This window comes from Centruroides vittatus, unplaced genomic scaffold (assembly GCF_030686945.1).
Source record: "Centruroides vittatus isolate TY-2023 unplaced genomic scaffold, ASM3068694v2 contig_290, whole genome shotgun sequence".
Classification (NCBI taxonomy): domain Eukaryota; kingdom Metazoa; phylum Arthropoda; class Arachnida; order Scorpiones; family Buthidae; genus Centruroides; species Centruroides vittatus.
Genome location: NW_027121846.1, coordinates 2,059,468 through 2,087,238, shown reverse-complemented (window position 1 = coordinate 2,087,238; position 27,771 = coordinate 2,059,468). Strand labels below are relative to the sequence as shown.

General features: G+C 27.5%; 1 protein-coding gene across 2 annotated transcripts in view; it reads left to right on the top strand.

Moving 5' to 3' along the window:
- The first annotated feature begins 6,729 nt into the window (after positions 1-6,729).
- LOC136972395 (protein held out wings-like) overlaps positions 6,730-27,771 on the top strand; it is a 67,866-nt gene continuing 46,824 nt past the window's right edge. For both annotated transcript variants that reach the window (XM_067266979.1, XM_067266978.1), the window contains exons 1-2: positions 6,730-6,995; positions 24,760-24,893. In XM_067266979.1, coding sequence (XP_067123080.1) covers positions 6,872-6,995; positions 24,760-24,893 — 258 coding nt within the window. In that variant the 5' untranslated portion in view covers positions 6,730-6,871. The remainder of the gene's footprint in view (positions 6,996-24,759; positions 24,894-27,771) is intronic.

The following is a 27,771-nucleotide window of genomic DNA, read 5'->3' as shown; positions in this document are numbered from 1 at the left end:
GCGATATAATATAGATATTTTTTAAAGAAATTCTTTTAATAAGTACTTTAAAAATTTAATCCAAGTTGATTTCAAGATAACATCAACTCAGACATACAGTCAACAGTCATCAGTTCATATGAAAAACAGTACTGTATTAAAGACGAAAACGAACAAAAGTTTAATTAAAGAGCATACTTTTTAAAGCTTATTTTCTATTAATAAAATAAATGCTATATTCTCCGTGCGATATTAATAAATACGTTTTAATTAATTAATTTAATTAATTAATTTTGTAAAACGTATTCATTAAACGTTCAGTTTTAAAGTCAAATTTTATTTAGTCTTTAAATTTAATTACTTACAGCATCTATAAAATTACTATTTGATAATTTTTAAAATATTATATAAATAATATTAGATGAGTAAAACGAGAAGTTCGTATTTATCAGATGAATTCCTCATTTTATCACTGTATACATCGTAAAGCTCCTTTAAGGAAGAATACAGGACAGACGAGAAAAGTAAATAATATGAAATTTTAATTCTAGTTTTATTAATTTATATATATATATATATATATAAAACATTTATTTTATTTTTAGAAATACTAAAGAGAGTAAAGAAACGAGTGTTATTCGGTATAAAATTTCAGCTCTAGTTCTTTCTGTTTACGGGAAGCTTGAAAACAATCAGAGACAAGAGTTTATATTTTCTTAATTGTTATTAGCCTAATCATTATTATCTCTTTGAATAATTGTTATGTTTTCCGAAAAAATTTAAAATGTAGACACAAAAAAATAATCACCATAAAAACTTAAACTAAAAATAAGTTTAATTCAATACAGACGTTATTCGTTCGAAATAAATATGCTATTCAAACTCATTGCTAAATATTTACAGAATAAACAAACGATTAAATTAGATAGAGATGTTTATTCAAGATTAATGATAAATTTGAAAATTTAATGTTGTGTCAAATATTTACTATCCAAACTTTTGTAGCGTGGCATCATCCGAGAAAGAACCAAATTTAAATTGTGAGTTGCGTGACGTCAAACTCGGCTAATTATACATCCCTAAAGACACTCACTACACAGATAACTCATTGTTTTCATTATAAACTTAATCAATCGTTAAACTATCTAGTATCTTGGATCTTCGTATATTATCTACACTTGGATAATCAACTTGATGGATAATCGTAGAGTTAACTTATCTATAACGGAAAAGCATCACATATGAGAAATCAATGCCTGCAGCTGACTAAGATTACTTAGGCTATTTCTTTGAGTGGTCGCCATAACATGAATCAAAATCTCCACATGTTATAACTTAAATGATAAATATGTACATTTTATTCGCTTTATATAAATAAATATATATTTTTTACTTTAGTATCTTATCGTTTAGACTTTATTAAAAATTTAGATGGAGATTTTCTCGAGAATAATTTATCTTTATTTTATTATTATTTTTTTCTTGTACTTGTGTTACATGTTGATGTATTTGTTTTCTTATATTATCATTACTAAATTCTGGGATAATTTCTGTGTGAGCGAAGCCCATAAAGTTTCCTTTTATCTTTTCTTTTTTGCCCAGAGCTTCGTATCATTAATAATTACTCGACCTTGCTTTTTGTATCTAATTCAACGGCCTTAATCAGTTTTCTTCACATTAGTATCATTCATCTCCATTAAAAGCAATGAAATTCATCATACATTCTCTAGTATCTCTGGCATATTTTGCTTTTATATATTAAAAAAAATATATTTTAAGTATAACTTTAAATCATTAGAATTCACGAACATTATTAATTTTATATACAATCACTAGGACCGAAAAATAAACAAATCTATTATTTGTTTTTTGTTGTTTAGATCACTATATGAGATTTAAATGTTGAACTGAAGATTTTAAAAATATTTAAAGGTCAAATAGTATAGTCTAATCTTAGATCATGCCGACAAAAGAAAAATATTAAAAGGCTAAATGTAGTATGTATATTTGTAAAAAAGTATAAAAAGCAAAACTCAAACTGGCACCAGAACAAAGACGTCACGTGAAGGCAATGTCACTAGATTGTCAGAAACAACGTGGTAGAAATAAACTTAGTAGTATTTTCCCTCCGTCTCTCTTTTATATTCGAAAAGAGGGAGAGAAAAAAAAGAAAATATATTAAAAGAAGTTTGAAGAAAATGCAAATTTTAATGTCTCAAAAGTCTCTTTTAAGAGAAATATTCCATGCTAAAGATTTCTTTGGCGAGAGTCGACAAAATAATGCCATCAAGTTCATTTGCAATTCAAAATAAAACTTTAGAACATTAATTGCCGGAACATCTCGCCAAACGATCCATAAAATTTTGTTAAATTAAATAAAGATATATGTATATATATATATATATATATATATATATATACAGTTTTAAAGGTAATTTAACTAAAGTTTATTTGATTTTAATTTATAATCAGGGTAATATTTTCAATTGTATTTCTTGTTTTATCAAATTATAACAACTGATACAATATTTTGAATTGTGTACGCACGCTGATAAGTGTATTAATAATCGCCTGAAAACTTAACACTTAGTTTGTACCTGATAAAATTACACGTTATCATATTTACTGATTAAGTTAAAGTCAGTAAGTATTAGATAAGTAGATAAACTGAGAAGTTAACTAAGTTTAACAGAAACTGTAGAGAATAACGTTTTATGATTAAAGAACTTATTTTTTATTCTTTTCCCATTAAATTTTTTATTAATCATTCACAAAAAGTTAAAAAAATGAACTTTTATGTATGATAATAAAGATAAATTTTATAAGAAAATAGAAATGTAATGATCGACACACAAGCCTACTTTAGATAAATATCTTTTTAAAATAGAAAATTTCGATAAATATTTTGGAAATGGTGAAATTTTGTCCTTTGCCATTTTTTTACTGTAATTCTAGACAGGGACATAAAGTGACGTCAAAACTGGCAAAGTCACCAACGTTTATCCAGACTTGACTAATGCATAGAGTTATAACACTAGTAAGACTTGAACTCTTTCCAAACTTAAGTTTGAACATTTCTAAAAATTTCCTTTCATTTGGAAAAATATTCTATTCGATTGTATACATTTATTTTCATAGTTTTGTCAAACTATAATAATAATAATAATAACAACAAGAAATCAAATTGTTCTCATAAATATTTAAACTAAAAACATTAAAAAAAATTATATATAGGCTATAATTTAACTAAGTAGTATAGAAAGAATATATAAAATGTTAATATAAACAAGAATATATTTTATTTGCTTAATATAAAGTTATAATTTATGTAAAAATTACTTTAAACTAACTTCATGGATATAATTATATTAAATTTTCACATTCAAATCTAATTTAAAATTGTCTTACAGAATATAAGTTTCAACTTAGTTTAAATTTTAAAAAAATAATAATAATGCCTATGATATATTTAGACTGTAATTTTCTAATTTTATCGATTTAAAATTTTAAATGAAAAATAATAATGACCCGAACTTCTAAAAAGTAGGTTAATGCAGTGATATATTTTCATCCAACTTGGCCATTTTGAAGAGATATATAACTATGGAAACTTTTTTGTTTTGAAAATTTTCAATTGCATATTTCGGTTTAGTTATAATAACCTAGATCTAAAAGAATCGTTAGTTGACCAGAGAAGTTCATAGCGATTTCGAAGGATGAGGATCAACAGAAATCGTTTCTGGATTTTTCTGATAATGTGATCCGAACACTATCACTTGGCTAGTAGATTAGGTGGATAAAGAATAAATCTAGCATTCTTCAACATAAAGAACGATTAGAACAAATCAAGCATTAGATTCTTATATTGATACGGAACAGGAAAAACAAATTTCGAGATAAAGAAATCAATAATAAAGTTATACAAATTATTAACGATTCTAAAAGTTTACGATTTTAGTGATATATATTTGCTATAATTACTTACTTTCACACCTTTTCCCTTGAGGAATTGGAAATAATCCAAAAAGACTGAATTAATTTAGCCCTAACATCTATAAGTTTACTGTATCCGTTTCCATATAACTACACTTATTCAAGCAACACAATTTTTGCTCCAGCCACATCAATAATTCTCTTTACACAAGCCGATTCCTTTTATTCAACATTTATCTTATTCTCGAGTATGGTACTTGGTCTTACTCCACTATTCTTAGCGCTCTTTTCCCCGATTACTTTTGATTTGTCCTATGATATAACCTTTTAATCAAATTCAATTCAATCGTTCTATGTGTCCAAACCAACACAAAGCTCTTTCAAATCATTTTCTGTACCACATTCATTAAATAAAGATAGATTTCTCCGGTTGCTTTTTTTCTTATTTTGAATTAGGAGCAGGTAGACGAATAGCTTAGGCTATAACGAACATTATTGACGTTTATTCCACGTTAAAAAATAAATAAAAATGAATTAAACTTGTTTAATATTCACTTAGCTTTTACAATAATTGAGTTTAGAATAAAATAAACAAATTTTAAAGTTGATAAATTCATGAAAATTATATGATATGAAAATAGCTTAAAGCCGAAGCTGTAAATATATAAAATAAGAATTATAGCGAGAAGAAAAATAAAATCGTGGATATAGAAATGAAATAATAATTAGATTTTTATTGAATTTTATATGAAGACATCATCAACTTATGATATAAGCCCATTACTTATATATAAAATTCGGATACATTTAATAAATGATAAATGATTCAAGTTTTCTGTCATAATCATTTTTATTTTGATCATACTGAATTAGGCTACATCTACTTTTAACAGATATTTCACGATTTCAGAATTTCATATATAAAATATGATAATATCCCAAAGGGAGATATTAAATCTACTCGTACTATCGATCTAAATAAACCGCATTCAACACTATAGTGTAGCCATATTTTTGAGAAGCGATTTTAGAAAATATTCGCATCATAAATTGATGACATAGGGCATACATCATCGTTGAAGATTTAACTTTAGATCTATATTTAAATCAAAATATATGAAACGTGAAATAAATGACTAAAATAAGTCTTAAAATGCCGATTATAAATTTAGAAAAAGCCAACTCTACAACGTTATAGCTTGTTTTTAATATAGTTTTCAGCATGTTTTTACACAGATCTGAATATAATTGTGGTTTAAATAATAATCTCTGTACTATCAACTGTTTTAAACACTCTATACTACAAAAATCATGATTATTAAGCATACTTAGTTGTTTAATTATTACAATTAATATAAATCAAATAAACATTTGGCATTAGTTACACACACATATATGCATGCACTATTATTTATAAAGTATTCATACTCACAATCAATAAAACAAAAACATAAACCGGTGTATCATTTATCATTGAAGATATGAAGGAGTAGATAAACTACTGTTGTATAGCTATATCTAAACTAACATAAAGGAAATATAACAGACACAAAACAATGATATTAATAACTAATGAGCAAATATTTAAACAAAGATAAAATCAGTCATTAATATTAATAATTCTGTGCAACTGTCAAATAAATCCGATAATTTGAATGATTAACAAAAAGATGAAAAAACTCTTGTCAAATTCATTGATTAGAAAAATGCAAAAATTAATAATTTTTCTATAAAAGATATATGATTTTCCTAGAAAAAAAAAAAAAAAAAAAAAAAATGGAAACTTTACCATTAACAACAGTAATGAGTTTAATAACTTCCACAACATAAATCTTGATGTGATTATTAAACATTACAAATTATCAGATTATATTAGAATATACAGAGAAGTTTCAGCGTAAAATGATAATTCATGGGATAATTTCTCTTTTCTATGAGTAACAGTTAATTTATGTTCAGTTTTAAACATTCATCAGCTAATAAAACTGACGCGGAAGAAATTTTAAATTAACGATTCGTTAATACACATTTAGGCACGTTTAGTGTAAAATCACGTTTAAAATGCCGTCTCTTATTAAAAAAAAAAAAAAAAAAAAAGGGAAGAAAAAATGATAAAACAGTTTAGGAAACTGGAAGACAAAGTTTGTAATTAAAAGTTTAAATAATAAAAACGGTTTTTATCCGATGAATTATTATTAGCGGTTTTCTTTGTAATGAAACCTATATATATGTATAAAAAAAAAATCATAAAATTTTTAATCCGTTTTGTTAAAGACAATATGTTTTAATCGGTTAGAGTAAAAATACTTTTAATTATGAAAACAAGCCAGGAATTTTTTGCTTGTTTTTTAATTTTAAAACGTAGAAGATTGCCTTGCTTAACTCGCCACAACCCAGGGGGTCTATAAAATAGAAAAATTACCTCCTATAAAGCCGAGTATACTTTGTGGGAGTGAGTGAGAAATTCCGGTTTATCAGTAATTAAATTTTTTAAAAACGTTAAAAATGCATAAAATAACTTAATTATTTATTTTTTTCCTATCCGAAACGCTTCTAATGATGCACTTGATAATCAAGAAACTTTTTTCCAGTAAAAAAAAATCGATGTTATAAATTACGTATTATTTTTTTTAAATATAATTCAGCTTAATTAAATGCAGTCTTTTTTAAAAAATTAATAATAATAATAATATATTTACGACGAAAAATCATTTAAAATTAAATTAAATTTAAAAAGTGAATTTTAATCGATACTTATTTACTTAAAAATATAAAAATTAAAATGTTTATAAATTCGGACAACTTTGGCGCTATGATCGCTAGTTATTTCTTCAGCCAGGAGCCATTTAATGGAGTCAATGTTCTGACAAGACAAAATTCTTTTTTTCTCTTTATAAGTGTTTAATATTAATTTAAAATCGTATAAGACTTAACTGTAAGTACGTACAAGAACTTAAAGATGACGGAAATGCTTACTACGTCTGCTAATAAAGCAGATTACTTGGCACAGTTATTGAAAGATAAGAAACAAATTTCAGCCTTTCCTAATGTCTTTATGCATTTGGAAAGAATTCTTGATGAAGGTAAATTCCAGTCTTCTTTTTTCCCTTTACATTAAAAAAGAAAAAGGAAATTTCCTTAACAAAATTGCTTTGTCCTATTACAGATTTGCATCATCATACATTTATAATTTATAATTTGATTTATATTAACATTAAAAAAAAAAAACTTTTTAAGCTTTTATACTATAAGGAAAAAGCATGATAATTTGAAATAAAAAAAGAAAACATAACAAAACAAATGGGAAAGTAATAAGACAATTTTTTCCTTTACTCCTTAATGTTATAAGCATGTCAATTTTCTTTGTTTTTAGCTCATACTGTTACTGAAAGGGACATTTGAGAATTTTCTAATTTCTCTTAAATAAATTGAAAAGTTTTAACTAATATATATTTACTTTAATAGCATTATTGATAATATATTATCTTTTTTTATGTTTTGGTTAGATTTAATAAGTATTTAAAACATTTTTCAAAGTAATTGTCGAACTTTTCGTAATCGGGCGTGGAAAAGTATCTTTTATGGTGTTAACGTCGAAAGAAGTAATTTTGAATTATTATTTTAAACTTTATTGTGGAATTTTAATACTAGCCACAAAAATAACTAAATGAAATCTGTCGTATACAATAGATCTATAAGCAAGTTTGAGATGTAGAATTTGCACGCTTAATGATATAAATGTTTTCGAATAACTACGGTATCGATTTTGATGTAAATGACATAAAATTAATGCTGTGTGATATTTTTATTTGAATAATTCTTCATTAATAAAGTTTTTTTTTAAGTTTTTCAAATATAAATTGATATTTTATTATATTATGTGCTGGATTTAAAATGTAAATGTTTAAGCTTAAATAATTTTATACAATTGTATTTGTTTTGAAATATTTTTGTGATATGTTCATAGAACAAAAATGTGAAGAGGATAAAATGAAAATTTAACATAACAGTAAATTACTGACAAAGTTAAATTTGTAATATCTCGTGCAATAAATTGTTCTTGGCAAAAATTTTTAATTCAAAGAAAATTATAGATGCTAAGAAATATATTACGGTAAAATCATATTTACAAATAATTCAATAGTTACACTTCTGAAAGGTTATCAGTTATTCTTACTTTGTCTATTTATCTAGAAATTTTATCCAGTTTTATTTAATCTAAAACTAATTTTTATGATATGCTTTAGGTAGCAGAGATAAATGTTATTTAAAACTTTGTTTTACATGATAGTTATTTCACTTTCATGTTGACGAAAAAAGCGAAGATCTTGAGTAGTTTGAGTGAAATTTTGGGTTTGATATGAAGTTTTTTGATTATGTCATCTGTTATAAAAATGTTGCATGGCAGCTTTTTAATATTAACATAGTTAAAAGTTTAAATTGATGGGAATTCATTTCTCAATATATTTTATTAAAGTCATATTTCATAGCATTATAATAAATTGTTTTTTTTTAAACAAAAAATTTAAAACTTTTGGTATTAGATGTAAATTTGTAAACATTTTGTATATTATATACTTGTTATTTTTTAATTTTTTAGAATTTCTAACATTGTATAATTAAAAATGGAAAGAAGTGCAAATGTTGAAACTGCATTGCAGTATTTTATTTTTAAAATTATATTTTAGTATATTATTTACATGAAATATCTAGTTCTAGCATGTGAAGATATTTATTAAAAACTATTTATTTTTAATAATCCTCTTTATTAAATGAAATGAATCATGTGAAAATGATTTTGTTTGTTTATTTTCTCTGTTGCTATGAACTGTTTTTTAAACAAAATTGTTATTTTTTAATTAAAATTTTTTGTACATAATATGGTTTATTAATTCTATAATAAAACATTTTGTAGTTGAAGTAATAAGAATAATAATATAACTCTTTTTTATGTTCAATAGTTTTTATATATAAATAAAAATACAAATTATGATTGATTTAAAATTTTATATATGCTACAGCTAATGCCTGTGAATTGGATAAAGCTAGGATTAGCTGGCTAATACTAACTTTATCCTAAGGTTTTGGTTAAAGCAAGTAAGAGTTTATTAATTTTCTACTTTAACTGTAGAAAGCATGTTTTATCCAAATGAAAAGCAGATAAGCTGACATTATTCAAAAATAGGTGGTTGAAGCAAGAATGAAACTTAAACTCTAAATTATCCAAATAAAGCTTGAAATTATCCAAATAAAGCCATATTTTATCTACCTGTTGTTTAGATAGAGCTTTAAATTTACTATTTTTAGCTAAATTTAATATTTTATTGAAAAATGGCAAATTTATTTTTGCGCACATCATTTTTTTATCCATTGGAGAAATAAATTTTTGTTGTGTTAAACAAAATTCGTTTTTTATCCATCTGACTGTCATTGGAAAGATTACAGATTATCCAGATAAAGTGGAATCCTAAATCTCATTTATCCCAGGATCAGGGCTGGATTAACCCTCTTTGGGGCCTAGACATTTTCTTCTTACCAGACCCCCTCTCTCTCCCACAAGAAATAGACAGCACAAAAAATATAAAACAATAAATAAAACAAAACTAAATAAAGTGAAAAACTAAAACAAATCTTAGATTTTTATTAATAAAAAATATTTAATATCTATAAATATAATTGAGATTGTTGATGATAATAATAATAAGTGCAGAGCCCAAACGGTTAGGAGTTGAAAGTTGAAATTTGGTACACAATTACGATACGTCACGAGAACGTACGCTAAGAAGGGATTTTTCGAAATTTCCCCCTGTGGGGGAGAGGTTGTTAACACTTCCCCCGCGGTGGAAGTGTTAACAATGGAAGTGTTAAGAGAAAGCGTCATGCAAGATTTGCAGGCGCAGATGCAGTTTTAAGCATTTCAGCAGGAAATCAAACATACTTTTTAGATCCATTTAAAAATTCTCTAATCAGTCTGGAAACGAGGACCTAATTCATGCATTCAGTGAAAACGGTTAAGATTGGCTATAATGTAATAATCTTAATTAATCTTTGCTATCGTTACTTACAATGCCTGGCTTATCTGCTAGTACGACAATAAATTTTAGTTTATCTAGAAAAGTTCGAACAGTTTGTTTATAAATTTAAAAAAATTGAAATTTATTTTATTAAATGTCTAACAAAAGTTGTTATACAATAACAATATTACCTTAAAATATTAATTGTTTAATTTAACCATTTTGGTTAATATTTAAATAAAATAATATTTTACCCATGAAAGGTAAATTGAATAATGAAAAAGATAGTTTAAAAAAAGTAAGTATATAAATATGAATAAACTTTATTTACTTTACTTTTCTGAATTTTTATCTTATTTACAAATCTTTTCAAAATAGATAGTTTGACCGGGCCCTAGATGTTTGTCTCATTTGTCTATGCAATGATCCAGCCCTGTCCAGGATGGAGTAGATAAAGCTCAAATTTTAAGTTTTGTTCTTGCTTCTTTATCCATCTATTTTTGGATAATGTGTCAGCTTTATCTGCTTATGTTTGGGTTAAGCATGCTTTATATGCTCAAAGTTCAAAATTGTTACTTGCTTTAATTAAAAGATTTGGATAAAGTTGGCATTATCTGGTTAATTCTAGCTTTATCTGATTCACAAACTTTAACCATGACACACACACACACACACTATATATATAATATGTAAGGATGTAGCTAGAAATTTGATTGTGAGTCACCTGCAAGGCAAGGTTGATGGCTTTAGTAGACTTAGCATAAGTTGAAAGGCTACTGTAAAAATGCAATATTCCATGATCACTAGCAACACATTGTGTAAGGAGCTGCTATATGTAAACAGTAGTAATTTACACACATCAATGCTCAATAAAAAAGAAAGAGCTGAACAGTAAGAAGTATTAAATTTTATTTTTCTTTACCTTATGGCTATTCATATAGTATTTGAGTCTGGTTTTCTGTTTCATCTGGTGGTTGTGACATTCTTTTTTTCTTTTTCCATGCTGTTTACTTTTGTAACTTTAGTGAATCAACAGTAGTGGCTGGCAAAGAGTGAGGGCAGAAGAGCATTAGTTTGGGAAATGCTAACCTGTATAGCTACATCCCTTATATAAATACACTATTAAAGGAATAAATAAATAAATGAAATATATATATTTTTTTCTTCGAATAAAAGTTGTATTTAACCTTTGGTATTAGAAATTTAAATTGGAATAAATTATTTACAACTATATATTATGTATATACAGTATATGTTTCACATCAAAAAGTGTAAAGAGCTAGTAAAAGTGATAGTTATTTCTTGGGGTTATGAAGTAATTTATAGTTCAGTTTAACAAATTCTGGTAAAATTTTTGTACACTTTATCATGTGAAAGTTAATGTTATGACGATGGCATTTTGCCAGGGCAATGGAGAACTTTTATAGTTTGTGTTCATTTCCAGGTGAATTGACTGTAGTAGTATATTGATTTCAGTAAATATCTATTTGAATACATTTCCTTATTCAAAGGTTGTGCATTAAATAATTTAAATACGAAAACATTTATTTAACAAATTTTAATTGTATCAAAGCATTTTAATGTTTTTATAATTTTTGGAATTCTGAATTACAATAAATTGTTTAATTGTATAAATTAAAATCCATTTAAAAAATAGAATTTTAAGTAGAAACTATTAGATGTATCTTTAAGAATATATTATACTTACATAGTAAAACAAAAAGTAGGATATTCTGGTTAAAAATATATATTCTTCAAACAATAAACCTGTATTAAGAGCACTAAAGTGATATATACAATAGGAAGATTTATGGAGTATTAAAACAGCCAAAAGAGTATTCAAATACCCAAATGTGTAAGTGTGGTACTTTTTGGCCTACCTAGGCTCTTATACCAAACACCTCAAATTTGACTAATCAAATATCTAGTTGCCGAATGTAAGATATGAAAACTAAATTATTGTGAAAATTATTTACACATGTGACATACTCTTTTCCAAGTAATTTCATTAAAATTCTAACTTATTTCTAACTAAAATTCTAATATTTTCATTAATTTAAATTCTGGTTAGTAATTACATAAATGTGTGTTCTTTTGATTAATATATTGTATATCAATGACAGAAATAAATAATTTTCAACAATATGGGAGTATATAAATTTTCAGCAACCTTAAAAATTTTTCCAGTACCTTATGACTCTCTTATTTCATAACATTTTCCTGTTTAATATAAATATTTATTAGTTTCATTCGTAAGTTTTTAGTGTATTTTTTAATGATGAAATAATATATTAATAAAAATTTACTTAGAATTTAAATGTGTGGAAATTTAAAATAGGAAATATCAATAATTATATTTTAAAAACAATGAAAAAAATCTCTAGTTTTTTAGTTTATTAGCAAATATTAGTGAAAATCTTAAAAATAAACTTAAAAAATGTAAAATCTTTATTTTTATTTCATTGTATGAAATTTTTGATAATATAAAAAATTTTAAAAGAATATAATTCAGATAAAATAGATTTTAAAGAAAGAAAATTAAAATATTTTATAAAATTATAAGATACAAATGTTCTATTTATAAAATCCAACATAGGCAAACATGTATAATTTAAAACAATTTATTATAATACTTTCATTAGAATTTTATAACTGTCTTTTGCTACTTTAGATAGCAATATTAATAATAAATTTAAACTATTAATAATGTGTTTTAAATGTTTTAAAACTATAATTATATGTTTTAGATTTTTGTTATAGTTACATAATCCAAAAACAAACACTTGAAAGATTATAGGAGTCAGAAATTTTAGGAGTTAAAATTAGAAACTGAAATGAAAGGTTTTGAAAAACATTTCATTTTTGCATAAGTCTTTCTGACTCCTATAGTTTTTCCAGAATTTGTTTTTTTGGGCTATATATACCATCTAAAATAGAGGTATATAAAAACAAATTTAATAGTTGTTATAAGAAATATATATAGAAATATCCCAAAGCCTGACATATTAATACTAAACCAAATTATTGTTATAATTAATCTGTGATTGTTTTAGTGTTATTTTAATAGCAAATTATTAATAGTAGCAAAAAGTAGCCCGATTACTTATGGCAATCGTTTGGTTTAGTATTATGAGAAATCACCACGATACTAAAAATTCCAGCAAAAAAAGGCAATTTTTTACTTATTCAGTTCCTATGTTGTTTTATAGTTATGTTGATATAAAGTATTTACTGAAATGATTTAAATAGATATTTAAACATTTTGTATTTTGTGGCTTATCTTATTAAATGGACAGACTTTCATTTAAAATTTAAAGTTTTGTTTTTAATAATTTATTTTCCAAGTAGAAACACAAGGTCTTAACATTTGTTCTTCTATATTACTTTTTAGAATAGGAGTTCATTGGAATGATTTTTATATTTGTATAATTTAAAGTTTGTGTGTGATATAAATTTGAATTTAATTCTGTGTTATTCACCTGCTCCATTTTTGTTTTATTTTATAAACTTTAATGGGAATTTCTTTGAAGGAAGCCACACACTAACTAAATTAGCAAGCTTGTGGCTGAAGTTTATATCTCTAAAACGTGAATGTCGAGCGTCGTTATCTTGTAAGCAATGTTCACGTTTTAGAGATGAAAACTTCAGCTGCAACCTCGCTATTATATTCTTTTTATTCTGGGAAGTGCATTTCAGACAGCTTTTTTGCTCTTCTTCAGTCCCTCTTTACACTAAAATTAATTTATAATAATTATAAATACAGTTTATTTAGACAAACTGTAAATAATTATTTCTTCTCTAAATTCTCTTTTATCAGTTGTCATTTTTTGTGTTACATTCAGAGTAATTTCTATTTTAAATATTTAATTTTTCTTTTTTTTCTTTTCATAATTAATAAGACTATTGAATATAACTTTCTACATAATTTAAAAAAATAATGTTAAAAACTATTATAGTATTTAAATATATTACAGTATAATAATTTTAATGCTTTATTTTTCTTTTAATTTCTTGCTATAAAAGTTAACAAGTATAATCTTCAATTATAAATGACAATATAATTTAAAAATTATTAAAACTTATTACAATATTGAAATGTTTAAAATATATCACTTAATCATTTTCTGTAATTAGTTTTCACATTCAGTTCCTTGTTTTTATAAACAGCCGATTTTATACTGCATCTTGTCATAAAACTTCTTGTCCATTTTACACTACAGACTCTCTTGCCTAATGGAGGATTTGATTAACTCACAAAATTAATTGTGGCAATCCATTTTTGTATGCAGCAGAAATTTTAATCAATGCCACTTTAACAGCTGTGTTTACTTAACATAGATATGTTTTACTCAGCAAATAAGGTGTTGGTGAATTTGCTATTTTTGTTTATTAAAAATAAAAGTTTTTGTTGTTAACCGAAAATTTGTTCTAGTGGATTGGTCAAGTACTGAGGTACCTCTGTATTCAATTAACACAATTTTGATATATGCATAGCATCAAGGGATTAATTAACCACCTTAATCAATGGATACCTGTATTAAAATAAAAACAAATTCAAATATTTACAAAGGTTGTTATCTCACAGTGATTTAACATTTTATCTTGTATGCTCATCCTTCATATGTTTGTTACATCATTATGGTGTCTTCAATTAAGTTTTCCAAATTTTATTTAGTTCTAATTCGTTTATTAGCAGTATTTAAGTCTTATAAGAGAAGCTAATTTATATAAATTTTTATATAAAGAAATTATATTTTTCATGTTTATTTTGCAATCATTAGTATTAGTGATAGGCTATTATGGCATTTTCATAACTATATATTATAGCTTTAATATGTTCTTTTAATCTGTGTTATAGTTTTCTACTAGTTTTACATATACAGTACAACTTTTTTCATTATTATTACATGGGCATGTTATTTTGTATACATGTTTTATCTTTTAATATTTGTTGTGTTATCTATTATCTTAATTTTTATTTTTATTGTATGGAGTTTCATATTTTATTAAGTTTTGTTGTTAATATTATGATTTAATTTATAATCAAATTTTTATATTACAAAAATAATCATCAATTATATGGGAAAGGGATATATTGTGTGTGTATATATATATATATTTTTTTTTTTCTATTATTTCTATCATTGCATTGTATTTTTCTACCATTTATTTAATATATTTATAGGGTGGTTATTTAATTCTAATATTTTACATACTACTATATTTTATTTAATCTGCTGTTATGAATTAATTTTATCGGTGTATCATACTGTACATTTTAAAAATATTGTATTTCATATTTAAAGCATTTCATTGAAAATGTAATGCTATATTTATATTGGCTGGTTTTTTATATCTCTGTACAGTTAATTTGTTTTTAGATCTTCATTATAGTAATGTCTAGATAGTTTTTTCTTTCTCTACTCCAAATTGTATTTCTTTATATAGTGTGGCCAAAGTCACTTGCCAAATGAGGATAATGACTGTTCTTATTATTTCAGGTGCAGTAATGACCAGAAGTGATCATGCTGACTCCTGATCTATAAATGGAACTTGTTTTATTGTGAGAAGAAGTTGTATCCATTGTCACAATCCACACCTTCCAAAGCCTTCACATCAAGCTGTTGGCAATATCCTAGCAAAGTTTAAGAAAACATTTAATTTCCTGGATAAAAACAAGCTCCACTTGTAGTTTAGAGGTCAGCATGATTACTTCTGGTCATTATTGCACCTACATCAATAAGAACAGTGATTACCTCCATTTGGCAAGTGATTTTTGGATATGTTGTATCATTAATTTGATTTAAGATTGTCTGTCAGTAGTACTGCTGTCAAAAAGAACAATCCTATCATATACATAGCTTTTATACATCATAATCCCTTTAATATTGATGAAGTAATAAATAACATAAATTATCATGTTTTGCTAATTTTGGAACTGTAGAACTGTGTTTGAGTTTTCATATATACTTAATTTTAATAAAATTTTTCAAGTTGTGCATCACTGTATATTTAGTATCAGTTAAAGCAGTGTTTCTCAAACTTTTTGGACCGCGACCCCCCTTCTGCACTTAAAAATTTCAAAGGACCCCCGAAGAATAAGTGTGTGTCAAAAAACATCTTGAAGGGAGGGGGTTAGGCTCGTATTTAAATATTTATATTATTTTTATTATTTATATGTGCAATTTATTTAAGTAAAAATTATTTTATATATTTTTTATTTCTATTATTTCTAAACATGAATCCATAGTAAATTTATAAAATATTTGAAAAAATTGATCTGGCATCAATTTTTCAGCGACACCCCCCAAATATTTTTCACGACCCACTTGGGCGTTGCGACTCCCACTTTGAGAATCACTGAGTTAAAGATCTACCTTTCTCTTCTGTTTTGTTTGTTTTTAATCTGATGTTAAATTTCCCTATTCTTTTTATATTTTGTTCTAGAAGAAATTCTAGAACAAAAATTCTAGATATTTTGTTCTAAATGAATTCTAGTCATATTGGTATGACTGCACATTGATACTGCCACTATTATCAAAATTAGCCTGTCATAATTCCCTATCTTGCTAGTGTTTGAAACTATTTCAGGTTCCTTCTGGAGATTGTGTCAATAATATTGTAATTCATCAAGACCATCGGCCCACCAAAGGCCAAACAGTTCTATTCCTCAAACACTGGGAGTTCAATCATGGGTTCGCACCTCGCCAGGACAGGCTGGCCGTGTGGAGTTTTCCGGGTTTTCTCCATGTCAGTAATGCCTGAAAGAGACCAGTTACCCTTAAAAAGGCGTCCCCCCTAGGCTGATCGCCTAAGTGTTGCATTGCTGTAACTTAACAAAACAAACTATCAGGATTATCTAAATTTTAATTTTTTTTCACTAAATACTATAGATTTCTATTTTACTCTCCAAGACGTACACTCTTTTACTTCAGCTATTCTTACTACCATTTTATCCTTGGTAGACTTTGTGTCTTTCTTTTAACATACTCTAGATGTTTACTGCCCTTTCCAAATCATATATTGGGATATCTTAATGTCATTCCTAGATGTGACCTGCCTTGTAGAAGTATTGTATGATGCAATTTCTCTTGGAATTTTGTTTCTTTGGTAGTAAGTACCTTAGGCCTGTTGGATGCTGAATTTTCTCTTAAATTTAAGTAACTGTAAATAACTTTCTTTGATTTTACTGTTTGTTTGCAATTTCAGTCACAAAAAAGCCTGATTCAACAAATGCTGTAATTTTTTTTTTCTTCTCATTCTTTACTTAAGATGCTTTTTCCTGTTTTTCTTAAGGTTTAATTAAATATGCCAATTAAAGTGGAAAAAGCTGTCTGCTGTTTGAAATATATAGTATGTGCTCTACTCCATTTTCGTAGATTGCCCATGTGCCTTAATTTATCAATCCAGTCCAACTTTGATCAGCTTTATCCCTGTTCAGTCAGTTGCTAATATTTCAAGGTAGAAGGTGATGTAATTTTTGAATGTTATTACAAACACTTCAAAACACTTTTTTTCACTAATTCTGTTGATGGTCTACTGTTTCTGTAGTCTTCTTAATATTCTATAATACTGGAATTTAACATTCTGGCAGTGGTCCCTTTGTAGCTAGTTTCATCACCTGACAGAGCATGTTTTAGTGGAACTTGATAGACCCCAGACTTTTCGTTCAATTGAAATATATCTCTGTCATTGCATAATAATCTTCTTAGGATTGGTTGTGGGGTTATTGGTAAAATAAAATCATTCTTTCTGAAACAATGTACTATTTTTAGAGAGATAGGGTCTAAGAACGGTATTGGAGGGTGAGCTATTTTTAGATTCTCTTTATTACTGAGAACCTATTGCAGAAATAGCTTATTTTTGACATGACTTTGAAGAAAATTAAATTTAGACAGAGAATAGCCAGCTATTTGAATTTGGTCTGTTAATGATTAGTGATCATCTACTAGTGCTTGAGTGGAAGGGAGAAGGAATGCCCTTCATATAAGGGAAGATATGGCAAAGTTGACGAAGTTTAAGGGTTGGAAGGCTGTAGTGGAGATAATTTGTGGTGCATTGTTGTTTCTATGACAGACAGAGAAAATAGATCAGGAGATGTAAGGATTTCTAAATGTAAAAATGAGATTTTGGTGTTTTGTTCTTCCTCTACAGTGAATTTGATCGAAGGATAAACAGAGACCAATGATTGAATAAATTGCTCTGAATCTTCATTTGAGCCATCCCACACGAGTAGCACATCATCAACATAACATAGATACATAATTGGATAGTAGATGGTCAAGGGGGCATTGAAAATATGTTGTTCTATGTTCCTCATAATAACTTCTGCCAACATAGGTGATAGTGGGGAACCCATTGGTACTCCCTGTGTTTCTCTGTATATTTTTTTGTTGAATTGAGAGTAATTATTTCGGTAATGAGAAAGAGCTTCATGCAAATGTAGAACATGGGATGTTGGGTAACCAGAGTTAAGCAGCAGGGAATTAGCAAGCATGATGGCTTTGAAATATGGTACTGATGGATAGAAGAAAATCATGTCAACTTTTTACAATGGGTACGAGTTAGTGGGGAGGTTTTCTAATTTGCATAAGATGATTGATTTAGCATCCATAGAGTCTGTAGTCACAAATTTGGAAGGTGGAATTAAAGCAGTAATTTGTTTTGCTAGTGCAGCTTCTAAGTAGTATGTGGGATGGGATCATTTGTTGACTAAAGGTCTTAAGGGCCAAGCAAGTTTAAAATGGTGCAACAATTGCAAAGAATTGTTTATTTGGGAGAACCTTTACATAACACCATACAACACCCCAACTCTTGAAATTCCACAGTTATGGGTAACATTATTCAAGCAATTCAATCTACAATTTTAGTTCCTTTTTGCATAATCATTTTTGTTTTAGCTATTGCTCTTTATGTAACCTTTGGTAAATTATGTCACTTGTAATTGCCATTTTATAATTTTTAGAACATTGTTCTAATTCAAACTTGTTTTATATTTCATCCATGTACTGCTTATAATTTTAAAAATTGTTTGAAAGCTTAAAATTTGATAGCTGTTGTATTCAATTTTCGTTTGATGACAGTAACTTTATGCTACAGAAAGTATTAGCAAACATTCTTGTTCTTAAAGTTTATTTTTGTAACACCACAACACTTAAGTGTAATTACTATATATACATCATTATATTCCTTTGTCTTTGCTAATAAAAAAAGCAATAGCAGTAAACTTCTTAACAGAGGCAGCCATTGTTGTTTGGAAATGGTTGCTGGAGGAAAATGTTGCCTAGTGTTTGCTCTCTCCACAAACATCATTGGGCAACAAACCTGCCTGCCAATCATCATTAGCAGTAAAATTGTGCAGTGTTTTTAAGAGTGCTGATAAGTTTGCCAATATCCCGAAGTACTGTGGTACTTAGACTTTTTAAAATATGTGTACGTGAGGCTATGGAACTTTCATGAAATAATTTGATTTTATACAAATTTTGATTACCAACTGCTACACAGCAATTTCATTCATTATCTGAAAAGCTTACTCAAAACATTTCACACTTTTCGGACTGGACTTTTTTGACTGAAAATAACCAAAATCACTAGTCTGCATAGGCATTTGCAAATGCCTATGCAGACTAGTGATTTTATTTTCAAAAAAATTATAAAAAAAAACCGACACTATTTGTCATTATAATATTTTTGGATTTGTTTCTTTGTATTTTTGTTAGCATTAAACAATTAATAGAATAATCATTAAAAAGGAAAAAAATGTCTTACACTGGCCAAAACTGGTACATCTACCCTATATAAAATTAAAAAAAATCTATTTTATGATACGTATCAATCATAGTAACTAAGATAAAAACAAGAGAGCTTCAGACATTTTGTTTAGCACTTATTTTGGTATTTCTACGTGTATTTGACCTAATATTTTCATTTATAAAATCTAAAGATTTATTGATCAATTCCTTCCTGCCTGCATCTATTTTATGAAACATTGAAATATACAATGCATGCCACTTACAAGGAGAAGGCCAGACATTTGTGTCTGTTTCAAATGGAACTTGGTGAGCATGTAGCCCTAGTTCCTTATCCAAATAATTGCACCCACTTCTCAAGCATTTCTGAAAAACAGGCTGCTGAAAATTGACTGTTTAACTTATAAGTCTAGAAGTTCTATCCTAGGAATGATAATAGCTGAGTGGATAGGGTTCTAAATGCTGGAGCTACACGATATGGATTTGATCCTTTGTGACTTTAGGTTTTTTTTTTAAATATGTAACATGATTATTTTATTATTTTATTGTATCATTAGCATTATTATTACTATTATTACTCGCATTTAAAGCTTATAAAATGAGATTTAAAATCCTGATGATTCCTGTATAGCAAAAATGAAGTTTCTGTAGATTTAAGTCATGTCATTAAATAAAATTTTTATTTCTTTATATTTATTTTCAGATATATTTTCAGACATATTTTCAGACTTGCATGCTATGACGTCACAAGCAAATAAGCTGCAGACATTACTGTGATGGATGAAAAAGACAAGTCTGATATGAAAATAAGATAGCATAGTTGCAGCATTTTTCTTTTAATTGTTAATGTTATGGACAGTTTCCTCATGTGCTCGTTTGTTACACTTCAAATAAAATAATACTACCATATTTGAAAATAAATATGAAGAAGGAAAAATTTTATTTAACGACTTAGCGTTAAATCTACAGAAACATCATTTTTGCTAAACAGATGTCATGATTTTTAATCTCATTTATAAAGCTTTAAACATGAGGAATAAGAATAGTAATAATAATGCTAATGATGTTGTAAATCATAAAATAACTATGTTACACATTAATAAAAAAAACACTAAAGCATGAAGGATCGAATCCATATCATGTAACTCCAGCATTTAGAACCCTATCCACTCAGTTACTGCCATTCCTAGAATAGAACTTCTAGAATTATAAGTTAATTTTCAGCAGCCTGTTTTTCAAAAATGCTTGAGAAGTGGGTGCTATTATTTGGACAAGGAATTATCTGTGTTTAAGACAACATGCACACAAAGTTTCATTTGAATTGGAGATGCAAACATCTGGCCATCTCCTTGTTAGTGGTGGAAATGATAGTTTCTTCATTAAATATACTTACTATGTCAACTATAGATGATGATCTAAGCCTGCATTTTTCAACTTTTTCACACCTGTGGACTGGCAAAAATAGGAATAATATTTTTCAGACTGGCAGAAGGTTAAAGATAAATTTTCTTAGATTTAAATTGTTTAGATATGGGTGATGCATGTGACTGTTGTAACTTTATTTAAACAATTGCAATAATAAAAAATAAATAAAAACTGTTAATAAGATTTTAAGCTTGTAATTAATATAATTTTGTCATTACAAAATTTCCTGCTGGTCTATGAAATTTTTCACAGACTGGCAGGAAATTTTTAGTGCTGGTTTGCAGATCCAAGGTTGAAGAACACTGGTCTAAGCCATCCAACTCCAAAGAATAACAAGTAAAACTAGAAACAGTGAGGCTCATCCTTTATTGTTTCAAAAGAAATTTTTTGACAAGCGAGACTCATCTATAGGTTGAAAAGTGTTAAACAGTTGCACAAATTCAAAAGGCTGTAGCTCTTTTGATTTTAAAAATATATATTTTTGCAGATTTCTTAATGCCCCAAATACTGTAGAGTTTAAGTGTGTTTTTTGCATATATCTGAAAGGTTTTCTTGGACCTTTCAGATATGAAAGGCCCATGTGTGACATGTAGTTCTATTGTTCAGCTGAAAATCTCCACATTTTAGCATTCTTAAGTGTCTTACATTGCTAAAAATGTAATATTCTTGTTAAAATATAGAGTTTACACAAATGTGAATTAGACTTTTTTGTTCCTTTAATTCAGACCTACAATTTAAAAAAAGGCTCAATCAAATGAATCTGAATCTGATTTCAACATTTCTGAATCTGAATCTGATTTCAACATTTAATGCCATTTTAAAAAAAATATTAGCTACAACTGGCCAGTCATTTTTTAGTGTTTCTTATCACTCATCATTCTCTATTATTTGAGCCCAATTTTATCCAAATCCCTAATTACAGGTGTAGTAGTAGTAGTAGTAGTAGTAGTAAGTAAAGTTTATTGTAATAGGGTATACCTGTTACAAGGGGGAGAATCAGTGTGATACCAACATAGTTGATTTTGTTATTTAATAATTATAAAATATTGACATCTTATAATAATATCTAATTTGTTCAACATTGATATATATTTGCAATACTGCAAACATATGTATTTGATATATTATATCATATTACATAACTACAAAAAATTTTTAAATTATACAAATTATCATCAAATTGTAATTTTTTCCACATACAAAATGCTTAGTTAGTATTTCATTGTTGATCTTGTTCGTCGCACGGAGGTTATATCTATTTCGTAACACTAGTGCCTCGCTATAAAATGACACTTATAATTTTTGGGGGATGAAAACCCTTACATCTAGGATAGCACCAACTGCAAGGTAATTATTATTATTATTGAATTATCTTCTTATTATTAAATCTTAGCCAGGTGGAGAAATTTAATGGTAAAAATTTCTGAAACATATATCAGTTGCTATATAAGGTTCTGAAATTATATTATACCACACAAGATTTTGACAGATTAGAACAATCTTAAGATAGGCAGAATTCAGGAGAAATATATCAATTATGTACTTGATATAATGACTTCGGTGGAATAGTTGATATTTTTTCGATCCCCTAACTTAGAAAAAACTTTAATAATGATTATCATAAGGAATAAGTGTAGGCCAAATCTGTTTCAATTTTTCTATTACCATAGTTTTAGCATTTAAACATTCAAACTAACTATTATTTCTTCTATCTAGCCATAATCAGAACTATGACGACGATCAATTCCTTCTCGAAAAATCATTCAATTGGACTACTTTATCTAGATTAATATCATATGTATATTTTATGTTGTCTTTAATATAATAATCATCTTTTATAATAATTCTATTCCCATTGTGTTTTTCTTTTTTAATTATTGCCAATAATTTTTTTCTTCTCATTCTGGATCTCATGCATAAATCCAAAGTAACTATTATCTTTTCCTTCACTTTATTATTGAAGTCGCCTTTCTTTTTCCAGAATTCTTTAATAATCAGATTCCTATCATATACAGACCCCAATAATATTTTCACTATGGGTTTGATTTCACTGTTGGTTAATCTAACCACTCCTTCTATGTGACTATCAATTATTCCCAAGTCCTTTTTTATAAACTGATTAATTTCTTTTACATGATCAGTCGAGTTGAACGGAAAGTTTATAACTATAATGTTATTATTATTTCTCATGTTAGCTAGCTGGTCTATTTCAAATTCTAACATACCTTTCAATTGGCAATTATTATTAGATATTTCCTCTAATTCTTCTACTTTTTGGGATAATTTTGACAATTCTCCATTCAAATATTTATTTTCTTCTTTCAAAGCAATGACTTCTGCTCTAATTCCTTGTAGTTCTGTATGAAGAAGAGAGAACTTATCTTGAATTAGCTCGTATATTGCTTTCAATGTAAATTGTGACTCTTCCTGAACTTGTGGCCCTAAATCTCTTGAAGTTTCGAAGTAGTTGTAAATTTTTGTAGCTCTTGAGGTCCAAGGACTATTCTTATTAAAAACATCCTCTAATTGATAATAATCTTCACTAGTTGTATCGCTCAATTGCCTTTCTTTTTCTTTAAGCTTATTCTTGTAAGGTCTGCCTCGTCCCCTTCTTTGCATATCTTCTTGACGTATTTGTTGTGGAGATTGAGGGAAAGGGTCTGATTGGACTCAATCCCAGCAATTATTAATAAACACACAATTAAAATCAAGGAAAGTCTATTCACAAATAACCACTTCTTTAAAATTGTCATATTTTGGCTTCTTATGGGTTTTCAGTTCACTCAAAACAGAATTATCAAGCTTCACTAAAAGTTCACCTGTATCTCCAGCGGCTAGTACACGCCCCCCCCTAATTACAGGTATACCTCGAGTTACGTCATTTCTAGTTACATCATTCTCAATTCTACATTGTAACTACACAAGTAAATTCGACTTACATCGCTTCTCCTGGAACCAATTACCGATGTAAGGCGAGATATACCTGTACCATTCATGACTGCCCCTTGTCATTTTATAAAATTTTTCGGTTCTTTTCTGTTAATGGGATGCCAGTTGTAACTATAATCTGATGTGCAATACTGTCATCCATGTCACTTCGCTGAGACTATCCCATTTAACTATTTAGTCCACAGGAATGTGCTGGCTTTGAATAGCACACTGTTCGTGGAGTACTTGATGTTATATAATTTTAGGAGGTGTGGGGGCTCACCCCCACTTGGGTGCTAAGGTGTGAGCGATAGCAAGCACTCAAGTGCATGACTACCCTATGAAGCATGTAGAATAGGCAGTATACTGATACATGTTAAAAACTGATCTTTGGAGCTGATTTTCTTGTGAAGGATTCAAAATTCTAAGGTGGTACAAAGACACTCATTCAGAGCTTGAATCTTACCATATCAACAAGAAGTACCAATTTTTTTTTTGTTTTGAGATTAAAATTTTTTCTGTAAGAAATTTGTTTACATTCAAGCATTTCATATCACTGAGACCAATGTAGCTTTATTATATTTTATTATTAGAAGTAATCTGATTTGTTTTACATTAACTGTTTTAAACAGCATATGAAACAAGGTTTTAGGTGCAATAATTAATTTATTTTAGTTTATTATTTTTATTATTATTGTCATATTGCAAATAGTTTTGTTTTTATTTTTCAGAAATTGGTAAAGTTCGAAGTTCTTTATTCCAAAATAATGGAAACAAAAAAGAACCATTATTATTACCAGATCCTGAAGGACCAGTAATTTCACTTTCTGAAAAGATTTATGTTCCTATCAAAGAGCATCCTGATGTAAGTTGTGTATATTTAAATAAATATATGATTTAAGAATGTTAATTTGAATGTTATATTTTTATTTCTTCTTTGAAACTGTGTTTTGTTGATTGTTGGACTATGAACCCAAAGTTGAGTTTTAATTAAACACTTGGCTTTATTTCCATCTTTATTTAGTTGATACGTGCCATTTGCACGTTTCGGGCATAGAGCCCCTCATCAGTCAACTAAATAATACAACAATTAAAATATTATACAAAGTATTTTTCAAATAAAAATAACATAAGGTATGGCTTACCATTATCATATTTGATCTGCTATGCATACAAGGTTTAAACCCAGACGACACATTTTTATCTTATTTTTTATAAATGGAGTAATCTCTTTTACACAATATTTATATCTGGTATAAAAACAATGTATAAGAGTATAAGCGATATATAATAAGATATTTTTTAAAAATTTTAAAAATTCTTTAAAAACACTGACAGGAAGTAGATTAACTGATTACCTGTTGTACTGTACATAATCTTTTGCTTATTTTACGATATCCAGTTATCACAATATCTAGAAGATGTAGACTATAGTTATATTCATATTACGGAATATAATAAGTGATTTTTCACAGACATAAAAATTCTTTTTTATTAATGTCTTATGGCTGTTTTGGCCTCGTTTTCTGCACTGTGGCGTAGTACAAATTTGCATATTTTCAGGGTTATTATAGATGGTTAACAGTGATGTAATTTCTTGCAATAATCACAACTTATATTAATACATACAATGTGTTTTACAATATTTTTAACCATTTTCAACTAAATAAAGATGGAAATAAAGCCAAGTGTTTAATTAAAACTCAACTTTGGGTTCATAGTTATATTTTTAATCAATTTTTTTAATATTTTTTTCAGATATAAATGTTTGTCTTTCTAGATATATTATTGTTGCAAAAATATTCTGTTGCTTTTGACAAGTTGTGTTTTACAAAAGTACTCTAAATTTAAAAATACCATATTCACTCGCATGTAAGATGAGGTTTTTATTCATTTTTCACTACTTCAAAAACTTTGGTCATCCTATACGTGCGAGTGACGGGTCCTTTGCATTTTTGCAATAATTTTTGTGAATCGTGTATTCTCATTTTTTACCGGATGCTCACCCTCTTGTTTTTAAAAACTAAAGTGTTTTATCTGGGTCGTTTGAATTGTTCTTGTGTATTGTCAGAAGTAAAGATGAATAGCAATAGGGAAAGCAAAGCTTTTGAATTGAATTCCAAAATCGCATGGGATCTGGATATAAGTTTTATTCATTCCCACATGAAAACAGATGATTATTTGGAAAAACTCATAAGTCTATTCGATAGAGAGTGGATTTGAGTGGCAAAAAAAGTTATCGATTATTCAGCTTTACATTAACAAATTATGTTGTCGATTTTACATGATTTTTCCTTGAAGTTTAAAATGCCAGTATTTTTTGCGGGACAATGTGTGCATTTACGTGCATTTGATATTTTACTTGTGATTAAACGAAATAAAATTAAATTAGAATTATTAATACAATTCTTCTTTATTTTGATTATATAGGATGAGTCACACCTCATCCTATATGTGAGTAAATATGGTAATTACATTTTATATAGTTGAGATAGAATACAAATTATAAATTATTTGCTGTAAAGAATTTTTTTAGATCCAAAAAAAATTCTTGCTTTGAAACTAAACTTTTTGTGTAAATTTTATTAAAATTATAAATATACTAGAACTAGAACCTTTGTTAACTGAGATAATGTGGATCAATGCTATCTTATATAACCAAAAACTCATTAAAAGCATGACCACATTTCTGATTGAAAATTACAAATGTACCTTACCTTAGTGAATTTAATCATGTACCTGTACGTGGTGGTCAATTGTTTAGGATCATTAACAATTATTTTCAAAACTGAGTTGTGTGGAATCTAAAACCAAACAAATGAAACTAAAATTCAGGAAAAATATTAACTTTGTTTTCCTTTGATAAAATTATAACCGTTATTTTATAAACAAAACATTACTTTTACTGAAGCAATGGATGATGTGCAACAAGTTCAATTTGTCCCTGGACAAATGTTTAGGACCAATAACAAAATTTAGGAAAAAAATAATGTTTTGTTGGATAACTAAAATTTTTTATCACAGATAAGTCATGGCAGGGCATGGAATCCACCAATTGTTGCATACCACTCAGCTGGGATGTTTTTCCAAGCTTCTTGAATTGCCATAAATAGCTCGTTTCTATTCCAGTATTTTTTATGTTTCAAAGCAGATTTTACATCACCCCATAACATTTCAATAGGGTTTAAATCTGGTGATTGGGCTAGCCATTCCATTACCCTAAGATGATTGTCCTGAAACCATTTTTCGACAAGTTTACTGGTGTGCTTTGGATCATTGTCTTGTTGGAAAATCCACTTCAGAGGCAAATCATCATCAGCAAATGGCAGCATTTTGTCTTCCAGAATTTGTTTATATTGAAATCAGTCCATTATCCCATTTATGAGGTGAATGGGTTCAATTCCATACGAAGAAAAACATTCTCACACCATTGCATTTCCACCTTCAAGCTTTACAGTGGGTTGAATACAATTAGGACAAAATTCCTCAGCTTTTTGTCATCTTATGTATTTGGGACCATCACTCTCAAACAGATTTATCTGGTTGTTTCATCTGACCACAGCACACTCCACCAGTTTTGACTTGTCCAAGTCAAGTGTTCATGAGCAAACTTCAGGCAAACTTGCCTATTTTTCAGTGATATGAGTGGCTTCCTTGCAACTCGCCCAAATAGATTAAATTCATTTATTCGACGCCTAATGGTATGGGTACTAAGTTCAGGCATCCAACGTTTTATCATTTTA